At 48.9% G+C, this 10,234-nt stretch overlaps 3 protein-coding genes across 5 annotated transcripts; 2 read left to right on the top strand and 1 right to left on the bottom strand.

The window, feature by feature from the left end:
• The first annotated feature begins 479 nt into the window (after positions 1-479).
• Positions 480-3,128, top strand: PPTG_10176. Of its 2 annotated transcripts, XM_008905459.1 has the most exons (4): positions 480-786; positions 845-995; positions 1,067-1,408; positions 1,479-3,128. In XM_008905459.1, the coding sequence occupies exons 1-4, from the start codon at positions 570-572 to the stop codon at positions 3,046-3,048; spliced, it is 2,280 nt and encodes a 759-aa protein (XP_008903707.1). In that variant the 5' UTR covers positions 480-569; the 3' UTR covers positions 3,049-3,128. The 2 variants fall into 2 exon arrangements, with proteins under 2 accessions (XP_008903707.1, XP_008903708.1); XM_008905460.1 differs by having other exon boundaries at positions 480-995.
• Positions 1,990-6,548, bottom strand: PPTG_10175. Of its 2 annotated transcripts, XM_008905457.1 has the most exons (3): positions 6,470-6,548; positions 3,334-6,397; positions 1,990-3,253 (listed from the first exon to the last, which is right to left on the bottom strand). In XM_008905457.1, the coding sequence occupies exons 1-3, from the start codon at positions 6,501-6,503 to the stop codon at positions 3,127-3,129; spliced, it is 3,225 nt and encodes a 1,074-aa protein (XP_008903705.1). In that variant the 5' UTR covers positions 6,504-6,548; the 3' UTR covers positions 1,990-3,126. The 2 variants fall into 2 exon arrangements, with proteins under 2 accessions (XP_008903705.1, XP_008903706.1); XM_008905458.1 differs by having other exon boundaries at positions 3,334-6,548.
• Positions 6,538-8,240, top strand: PPTG_10174 (hypothetical protein). The gene has a single exon (XM_008905456.1). The coding sequence runs from the start codon at positions 6,688-6,690 to the stop codon at positions 8,116-8,118; it is 1,431 nt and encodes a 476-aa protein (XP_008903704.1). The 5' UTR covers positions 6,538-6,687; the 3' UTR covers positions 8,119-8,240.
• The last annotated feature ends 1,994 nt before the right edge of the window (positions 8,241-10,234 follow it).

The raw sequence follows: 10,234 nt of genomic DNA, 5'->3' as shown, positions 1-10,234 counted from the left end.
TAAGACCGGGCAACACAGTTGATATTGATGGCAAGTTTTCGTTTCCTGACTTCGAAGATGCCGTTATCTCGGCTTCTGTTGCTGTTGAACTTGTGGAGTCTAAAGATACAAGAGCCCAACAAGATCGCCCAAAGAACAGGCCAGGGCAGAGACCCGAAATTCAAGAACTTACACAAGGAACCATCGTAGATGACGGTAAAGTTGTACCCGCTGAGAAAAGTGAAGCGAATACTGATGACAAGGTTTTCTTTAAACTGGACCACATACGTTTGAAAACTTCAGCAATATCTCAATTTATTGGTGAAGAAAACGTATGCATCGAGGTGGTCGTTGGTGAAGAACAAGTCTCTGGCGTCTTGGAATTTTGCTCGTATACCAAACAGCAAGCATTTGCTACCTGTGTGGCCGTTGGGGTGATTCTTGATAGTGTTTCTTGTCAGACTGCGCTCGACACATCTATTCGAATCCGATGTTTTTCATCAGTTTCCAACCACTTGGTTGCATCCTCGTCAGAAGCTACAAAAGTAATTCAGGACGAGGAAGGCTATCCAAGATCCATTGTTTTCCCAATGTTGAACGAATCCAAGCAGTTCGTTGGGCAATGCACATTGACCTGTACACGTGGGCCTGAGGCTCACCAACAGCCTGGCCGTGAATTACGAGGTGATGCCAGAAAAGAAAAGCGCCAATACCGATTATGTTTAAAACTGAAATCTGTCCGAGATATTGAGATCCCTGGAGAATATTTGGTTCGCTACCATAATCCATTTCTCGGTTCAGCCTTAGGTAAGTGTTAACTGTGGCTGCTGGTCGATATGAGAGACGATTGACTTGTTTTGTGTAGTCACCAGTGACTGGTTCACTGTAAAGGACAAGGGTGAGCTGGTGTCCTTGAATTTCTACTGCATGTTCGACTTATCGAAGAACCCACTTCAGCTCAAACAAGAAACGCAAGAGTCTGTCAGAATTGACCTGATCGCTAGCGATGAAGAAACGTAAGTTATTCGAGCTTAAAACTAAGCAGAATTACACACTAACTTGCTTCACTTTCGATGTGTACATGTAGAGTCGGAAGTGCTGTCTTCAGTTTGAGCTACTTGTATTTCTCTGAAGAACATTTTTGCTGCTCTGAAGATAATTGTGACGAGATTTTCATGACTCAGACGGAAACGGAGGCTCATTGGCTCGAGGTTCATACCGATTCAAAACTACCCGACACTCAAGCGGGACCAGAGGCATACTCGCATTCGTACCGCAGTTGCTCGATCAACATTCCAATTGTCAGTGATGATGTCAGTAATGGCTCAACTGTGCAACAACCACGACGCGTGGGATCCATCCGTGTTTCCGCAGTTTTGGAGGATATCGGAATGCTTACTGAGAAGTGTGCAGCGGCACAGAGAGCAGTGTAAGTGACGCAGGCACTATTGTGCTTTGCGAAAAGAACTAATAATCAAGTCTTCTCGTTTGTTTGGTAGGCTCACTCTTCCCCCACCTCCGGTCCAAGAAAGAGTGAATATTAGTGAAGAAACGTCACATGTATCTCGACCAGCGGAGGATGAATCTATAAGGACGATGCGCGAGCGATCAACTAGTACGTCGGTCTTACGAGAAGCAGAAGTAACAAGCAGCTCAGCGAAAGAGCCTTCGATGGTTGAGGTGTGTGTTGACAATTCCCACTTAACTATCGAAGAGGAGCGAGTGAACAAACTACGTGAGCGAGAAAAGGAAGTAGCAACACTCAAGGAGACCTTGGAACGAGAGAGGAGCGCGTGGAAGCAAGAGCAGCATCTCCATCAATTGCAATGGAAACGGCGCTTTGCAGAAATGGAAAAGGTGAGAATGGACGAACTTGAAGAGGAATGGGCACGTCGTGAAGAAGAGCGGAGCAATTTGCTAAAGGCAGCGCAGGAAGAATACCAGCGACTAGAGCAAACGCTTCGGAAATCGTTGGCAGATTTGGAGACGAGAGAGCGTCGATTGGCTGTGACCGAGGCCGCTTTGCAGCGAGAGCAGGAAGCAAAACGAGATGAATATGATTCTCTTCAGCGGCGTTTGAAGAGCGAACAAAGCCATACACTGTCATTGGCAAAGAAACAGACTGAAGCGTATGAACGACGTATATCACTGCTAGAGTCGCAGCTTGGTGATACCGAGAGCCGCGCCAAGCAAGTCGAAGCTGATTTTACCGAGTACCGCCAACAACAGCGAAAACTTCCCGAGTCCAAACTTCGAGAAGAGATCGCAGCACTTAAGGGTAATGTGTCTGAGCTAGAAAAGCAGAAAATGGCAAAAGAACGGGAGTGCGAGATCGCTGAGGCGAATGTCGAGAAGATGAAATCCCAACTGGATCAAATGGCTGGTTTGCTAACCCGAGAGAAGAAGAAGCATGAAGCACGAGTAGTGGATGAGTTGGAGAAACTTCGCGTCAAGTATATCGCTCGGGAGGAAAGATACGTACTCGATGGAGATCGAGACGAACTTCGAGCGATTAAGAAGCAGCTGGACGACTTGAAGGGGTTTAAGATGAGAGGCAACATCGAAAAAAGACGCTCCCATAGACAGCGTTCACATGAACCGACTTCATCACACCATCATCGCAAGTGCTGGCATACACAGAGCCGTCAGATAGACGCTCGATCACCAAGTGAACATTACCATCCAGGATCGCGTTTTCACTCTGACCACGCCTATGGAAATGCAAGCGACTGGGAGGCATCCTCTTACGTAGAAACTAGACGTGCAGACACGACCCCTCGGTTAAATCAACGTGAGTCACGGAGCGAACGAGAGTCTTCAAACTCTCATATAGCTAATCACCAGGGCTCATTAACGACGGATAACGTCGACACAGACCAAGATCAAGGTGAATTAGATGATTCAGAAGATACCCACGCCGAACCACCTGGCACTGAGCTTGGTCGGTTAATTCGCGAGCGGAAATTGCTGCTGGCTAGTGGAGCATATGACGCAAAAAGTTACCTGGTACGCGAGCTCGACCGCCTCATCAGCGCCACAAAAGCAAATGTTGAGCGCCAAAGTCAGTAGCGTCGATAGAATCTGAATAATTGACACTGCTATCGCCTTGTTCAATATTGGTTTGTATTCCAGATTTCAGTGCACAACTCAGCTCGTCTGGTTTTTGAACTTTTCAAAGGCTTGATTCAGCACAGTGAAAAGCTCTTTAGCTTCCAGTTGCTCGGGAACCGTAGCTCCTCGCAATTTGTCAGGGTGAACGACCCGAATGATGTTTCTGTAAGAACACAAAACACAATACTGTGAGCGACAACAATCACAGCGATCAACCTAATACAACAACAACATTAGACTCACCGATAGGCCTTGCGCACGGTATCGTCGTCAGGAGATTGCACTACCACCAGTTGGCACTTCTTAAGCGCATCGTTCGATGAGATTTGGTCCAACGTAAGGATCATATGCAAAAGTTCCTTGCCAAATGCCCACATTTCCACACGCCGATGGATATCTCCCCGAACAGCATCAGCTTCATCAGCTTCAAGCTTCTTCTTCATCTGCAATTCGTGACGTTCACGCAAACGTGCTTGTTGGCGAAGATATAGCTCTGTGTCAGCCAGGGTAGGCTCGGGAGGTAGCGGTGGCGACTCAGTCGACGTCATTCGCTCTTCCTCCGCCTCACTCTCTGATGTCTTGCTCTCGCTCTTTCGCCGAGGGTTACGACGAGGTTGGCCATCCATATCCACGCTGTCATCTCCGTGAGGTCGTGGCAAGTCATTTGGATGAGGCGGAGAAGATACTTGGGGTTCTTTCTGATCCTTTTGCTGCTGCTTACTATTCATCTGCTGCCGCATCTGCGAAACACGAACAGTTTTCATGCTCGCCGGCCGTCGCCTTCCATTACGTCTTGCTTGCTGCTGCTTGCGCTTTCGTTCGCGTTCCTCTTGAGCCATCTTTTCCCATTCCTTTTCGTATTCCTCCTTCTTTTTCGTCTCTTCGTGCTCCTTTTCTTGTTTGCGCTTCAGCTTCTCGTTTCGCTTTTTTGCTCGCGCCTCCATGTAGTCATTCATGCGACTTTTGCTTGCGCTATGGGAATTGTCACCTCCACTTAAGCTTCGCTTCTTTTCTCGACTTTTGGAAGACGTAGGCGAGCGAGATGAGCGCTTGTCGCGACGATCTTGACCTGATATACTGCTCTTTCGAACCTTTCTGTGAACCTCGGTCTTGATTTTGACAGTATTATCGTCTTCATCCGTGGACGACGAATCGGATGAAGAAGAGGATTCCGACAAACTGTCAATCTTCTTAGCATCGACATAAAGCGGCTGGCTTTTTTCCACATCAGGCTCATCAGCGTCGTCATCTGAAGAAGACGAGAAAGATGAAGAAGATGATGAAACTCTACTGAAAGACTGCGATACTCCAGACGTTTCGGTCTGCCCTCGTGTTGCCAAAGGATCTGCAAATTGTGTTGGTAACTGCGTCGGTTTGTCGGATGCCTCGTGTGATTCTTGCCTGTCATCGTCATCGTCGTCCGATTCACTCAAGCTACTTGAATCTGCGTCAGCTCCAGTATCGGGAGGAATCAGTTGCGACGGTATATCCACATGGACCGGAGGATTAAACGGTGGAGGCGCTTCGTGCACAGAAATCGGAGGAGGTGGCGGTGGCGGCGGCATGTCTTCGTCCGAAGAATCGCTCGACGATGACTCACTACCAAAGATGCTATCGCTGGACTCATCTTCGTGGTGGGATGGAGATTTCGCCACGTACATTCGAGGACGCTCCTTCAACACCTTGCTGTGAGCGAATCCTTGGCGAGGAGGAAGCGGTGACGAAAAACCAGCTTCAGCTGTCGTTGCTGCATCGGCACCATCGTCGTCACCTTTCGCAGTACTCACTCCGTTCCGTGGAGACGAACCCCGTTTGAATCTAGAGGAAAGTTTCTCAAAGAAAGTCACAGAAGTACCAACTGACTTGCCGTTGGCTGCAGTGGTCTTGTCCTCCACTGGCTTTTCCGAAGGATCCATACTGACTTTGATCGTTTGAGCCGACGCAGCACGGCGTTTGCCTTCCCTTGGTTTAGGAGCATCGTCTGCGAAACTCGAAGCAGAAAAGCCTCGCGATCGTCCCTGACTATGACCGGGACTTGAGGCAGCACTTGTCGGAGAACTAACTCCTTGTAATGGCGGTGCTTCTACAGCAATTGGACTGGAAGGCGAAGACCCTTTACCAGCTGTGAAGTCGAAACTCGCGAGCTCTGCTTCAGCAACCACTGTCGCAATGCTGTCCCTAGGGTTACTAGCATCATCTCTAGACTCTGACAATATTGCGTCGGGAAAAAATCCCACGGACGCCGCTGTAGCCGCTGCTGTCTTAGCCCCCACACTGTCTTGAAGAGCTGTCAGCTGCTTCCGTAGGTACTTTTTCTCCTGCTGTTCTTTCTCCAGTTGAAAGTTGAGTCCTCGACTGATCGCCTCTGCATCCTCGCATCGTTTCATCAAGTTCTGATACTCATCACTTGCCATTACTTGAGCCGCAGTGGGTTTTTGGTGTGCTGTAGCCGTCAACTGATGCTCCACTTTGAGCAGCTTCTCTACTAGCGCCGCATTCTCAGCTTGTTGTTCCCGAAGTCGCGCCTCCGTTGCTTGAAAAAGCCTGTCGTGTTTTTTATTCTGTGTTTCAATTTCTCGATGCAGCTCCTGCTCCTTTAACTCACGCGCTCGTCGGTTAATCTCCTCCGTCGACGCAGCATCAGCACGCAACTGATCGCACTGTGCTGTTATCGCTGCCAATCTCGTCTGGAGCTCGGTCATTTGCAGTTCGTACTGCTCCGAATGCCGCGCCATTTTCTCGCTCGCCTTCATCAGCTGCTTGTTACGCTTCTCAATGATGCGTTGACACTCCTTGGTGCGAATGGTACATTCCTCCTTCACCTTATTAGCTTCATTGAGCCTGGTCTCCAGCTCCTCAACGCGTTGCTGCGCTGTCTCCAGTTGCGCTTTAAGCGCCTTCATCTCCGACTGTTTCTGGCTCTGACGGAGCTTCACGCGCTCATGGAACGTCTCGAGTGAGTCCCCAGCATCGTCATCGTTCTCAAACAGCCCCTTCCTCTCCGTAGAATGCCCCCCATTGTCTCCAGAATTGGCAGATGAGCTTAGTGACGTCGTGGACGTGGAGAACATGGTGCGACGTCGGAAATCTCCCCCAGACAGGGAATTCGACTGCGTATTGGCCGAGCGGCTACGTGCCATGGCGCCTAACATAGGCGGAACCGTGCCCACTCTATGGTTACTATCATTCTCTCCGTCCGAGGCGTCAGAATCCCCAGAAGACGACGAAGAAGACGAGAAAAGGCCGCCGTTGCGTCCACGACTGCTGTTGCCCGTCGGAGCTCGTGCACTTGGAAACAAGGGACCGTCTACCACGAAAAGATACATTGTGAGCTGGAGGAGATAGAGGGGAGCACGGTGGGATGCCTACGGAGACGTACCTTTCGCCCCAGGGCTGACCGTAGCGCGCCGCATGACGTCAGCACCGAGCTTGAGCTTTGCGGATTCTGAGAACTGGCGTAACCACAGGGTACTCTAGTTACACTTTGCGTAACCCAAGGTTACACATGTAGTCTTAGTGAAGTGAAGAGACTTGACCCTGGTGTCGCCAAAAGCGCAACGGTTGGATCAATTACTGGATAACTAGATACCCGCACCGATGGTGACGGCGAGCGCGGGTGGCAGCCCGAATGACGATGTGGAGAAGCTTAAGCGGAAGCTGCGGAAGCGCGTGAACCAGGCGATGGATGCCGTGTGCGGCGAATGGGCGCGCGCTCGGCAGCAGAAGCCTAAATCACTGCAGCAGTCGGATGTGAGCATGGATCGATCCTACTGTAGCTGCCGACAACTCGTGACCTATATCTCGGAGAACATGACTACATCGCCGGGCTTCATAGAGCAGATGGATCGGATCATCCTCGCCTGCTTCAGTGGCGCTTCGAAGCGTGTGCTCAGCTCTGTGGCGACGCAGGAGGTCTGGTTCCGAGCTTCAGAGTCGGAGGAAGAAGAGGAGGTGGCGGAATCGAGAGAGGGGATGTCAGAACGCATTAGTCGTAGGGACCCCAAAGGACACGTAAAGCCTAGTGAGAGGGCAGCAGCTAGTGACAAGGTTGTCATCAAGCAGGAAAGAGTTGAAGGGGTGAGTGCGACTCCTCGTGCTACGGGTTTTGGTAGAACGGCAGCAGACGGTGCGGGCCTTGAAAGGCGCGAGGTAGTAGGCTCATTGCTCGCAAAGCGCCCGAGGAGCAGAACCAGCAAGAAGAAGCTGTCCACCAAGAAGCCGTTGCAGGTAAAAGTGGCACCACGGCATCGACCGGAGGGGAGCTCTGCAGAGGAGAGTGCTGAGGCTGACACGGAGACTGATGAGGAGCGGGAGGAACGTAAGAGACCCAAAAAACGTATGGTGCAGCAACAGTGTGAAGATGTCATGAGCCCTGCAATGCCTGTCGAGGATGAACAAGGACTTCTTACGTTCAAAGAGGCTATTGGGGAGCTGTGCTACCAAGAGCGGCGTACGCCTGAACAAACCGCGTTTTTCAAAGAGCGGCTGCGCAAGTCAATTCAATTTGTAGATGCGTTATTGTGTCACCCGCCCCCAGGTAAAATGTGTACACGAACTTGCAGTAAAATTCGTGGATCAATGTGTAAGAGCACCGCACCATGTCACGACAAGATGTGCCGTATTTGGCACGATGTTGAGGCCCACACAGATCGCTGCAAGAACACCAAATGCGAGTTTAAACTTCGAATACTTGTGCGCGAAACCATGCACAAGCTCCACAGCAAGCAGTTGGAAATCAAAAATGCAAGCCAGAAACTGCGGAAAAAGAACGCATCATTGGACGACTTGAATGCCACCGAGCTCAGTGAGCCCGGAACATACACTGAATCGATCGTAACACTCGAGAGCGAGATCGAGAAATTGGAGCAAGACCTAATTACTGAAGAAGTCGAAATGGCCGAAATCAATGGTACCCTTGAAAGGTATTGGGCGACGCTGAATGAGATCGGGATCGAGTCGAGACAAGATGAAATTGACAACTTCCCCGAGTTTGTTACGCATTACGCAAACAAGAAGAAGCGCAAATAGACTGGATTCATCAACTTATAGGGCACCTGCCAGAGAGAGAGAGAGAGAGATTTGCGTTTTATTTGCTACATTTCAAATTTGCTTGCTGCTAAATAATGACAAAATTGAGATTGAATTGGTCCCTCACTTTTTAGACTACTGTTTTGTTGGCCAAGACGTTGTGTGACTGGATCGAGAATTTGGCCATAAACCAACGAAATTGAGATCCTGGATGTAGAAGAGTTTTTTTTTTTTTTTTTTTGAGATTTTCGCTGTACACTGCACATAGTCCACTGGCCGATTCACGAATCTTGGCCAGCTGGGAGAACGCCATCATTGTACACACCGAGCGCGCATATGCCAGTCTTGCCGGTGCTGAGATGGCAATTAGGTTCTGTCCGCGGGTTATAACCAAAGTCAGGGATTCATTTTTGTCTTCCTAGGTTGCAGCGTATCTGATTTGTAACCTACAAGTAGTAAGTGCATGTGAGAGCAAGCCTAACGAGCTTTACAGCTGACATGTTTGCTCTACACTGTCTGGAGTATTGTATTATATGGAATCTTCAAACGCTCGACGGTCAGAGCAATTGTAGCCCAAGAGGATGGTCCGAAAGAATCTGCCTTTACGACTGGTGATACCTTCCACTGAGACCAGACATCCTACCGGCGCTCATTTAGACTTGCGGGGAGGGCATCAAGGTATTACTCAGGTTTACAAGCGCCTCACTACTGAATACTGCTGGTCGATGACGTTCAGAAATTTATCGAATACTGTATCCACCAAACGCACATTGAAGAAGCAGCAAGGCTGAAGTTTTCCACACGGTCCCAGGAAGCGGAATTACGAAACCTACAGAAACCGTGTGAAAAGGACAATTTGTGGAAATATTTCCTGGTGAATGACTCCGTACAACAAGGTTGTCCTTTTGTCTGAAGAATGGTCTTCACACAAGCCAATCGTTTCTGCCTCAGCGGAAGATGTTTCCAGAGCCTACATGGAATGTGAGTTCCAACGCTTTGGTGAGCCGTAGAACTACAGCAGGATAGTAATCCTCGTTGTATGAGCAAGGTGTTCAAATAATCCAATCGAATGATTGGACAACGCCAATGAGCAACTCTGTCGTATAGACCACAAGCTAATGAGCAACAGCAGCGGTCTGTCACGAATGTTACTTCAGCCATCAGAGCTTACATATCCGGTCCCGAACCGCTTCATTAGATTAGATCGTCCAACCAATACCAAGCTCTAATGAATTACTGTTCGCGTTGAATACTTCTTACGAATATGTCTGGTAGGGAACCCGCTTCTTCCGAAATCATGGCTGGTAAAAAAAATAATTCTAACTCCGTACGAGCTGCAGCGATGTCTACGGCTGAGTCGAGATGTTGCTACGATGAGGAGATACGAGAATGAGCAAATGGAAGCTTAGCTTTGGTTGGAGTGGAAAACGGAACGAGCACCGAAACACAATGATATTCGCAATCATGAATCGGAACCGATATAGGTGCGATTCAGCGTGGATTTTCATGGAGTGTCTGAAGGCTGGATATGCTAAGTAAGTTGCTTCTTTATGGCTCGAGACATTTTGGGTAAAGGAACGCGTGCACGACTACAGTGTGAATTAAATTGCGACGAATTCAACCTGTCTCGACCGGTAGAGCGTGCATCACATCCTGATGAAGATTGCGTTGATTTCGATGAAGTGCACTCCTTAGTTGAAGCTGCTGTCACAATTACGTGGTGAGTTGGCATCCTGTGTGGTCTCTGATTGTGACGAATGATGCAAAGCTGCCTAGTCTACGAGAGCTTAACCTGAATGACTTGAAATTGAGAATAAGTCGCATTTTGAATCAGCAAGTACATAACTCGATTTTTTCTTTACGTGACGATGCAAACTCGAAGGCTAGATGCTGGACGCAGTTTTGCCACGTGTATGAAAAGAAGAAAGGTGTTGTTTTCATGGCTTGTAACAACAGCTTCGTTTCCTGTAACACATGTGTAAAGGTGTATGCATTCATTCCAGTAAATGGAACCAAAACATTAAACGAGCACATGAACAAATGTACAAGTGCTCCAGCGAACACTGGGAGCTTAGTGCAGTTTCTGGACAAAGCCGAGGTGTCTACCGCTGATAAA

This window comes from Phytophthora parasitica (assembly GCF_000247585.1).
Source record: "Phytophthora parasitica INRA-310 unplaced genomic scaffold supercont2.20, whole genome shotgun sequence".
Lineage (NCBI taxonomy): Eukaryota > Oomycota > Peronosporomycetes > Peronosporales > Peronosporaceae > Phytophthora > Phytophthora nicotianae.
Note: the sequence above shows the minus strand (reverse complement) of the source record. Positions and strands in the feature narration are given on the sequence as shown.

What these genes read in the sequence shown, in the direction of transcription:
- PPTG_10176 (XM_008905459.1), top strand. Translation starts at nt 570, where the DNA reads ATGTTGAACGAATCCAAGCAGTTCGTTGGGCAATGCACATTGACCTGT. An exon ending in ATTTCTCGGTTCAGCCTTAG is followed by an intron (nt 787 to 844) that starts GTAAGTGTTAAC and finishes TGTTTTGTGTAG; the next exon opens with TCACCAGTGACTGGTTCACT. An exon ending in GCAGCGGCACAGAGAGCAGT is followed by an intron (nt 1,409 to 1,478) that starts GTAAGTGACGCA and finishes TTTGTTTGGTAG; the next exon opens with GCTCACTCTTCCCCCACCTC.
- PPTG_10175 (XM_008905457.1), bottom strand. Translation starts at nt 6,503, where the DNA reads ATGCGGCGCGCTACGGTCAGCCCTGGGGCGAAAG. An exon ending in GGTCAGCCCTGGGGCGAAAG is followed by an intron (nt 6,398 to 6,469) that starts GTACGTCTCCGT and finishes TTTTCGTGGTAG; the next exon opens with ACGGTCCCTTGTTTCCAAGT. An exon ending in ACCGTGCGCAAGGCCTATCG is followed by an intron (nt 3,254 to 3,333) that starts GTGAGTCTAATG and finishes GTGTTCTTACAG; the next exon opens with AAACATCATTCGGGTCGTTC.
- PPTG_10174 (XM_008905456.1), top strand. Translation starts at nt 6,688, where the DNA reads ATGGTGACGGCGAGCGCGGGTGGCAGCCCGAATGACGATGTGGAGAAG.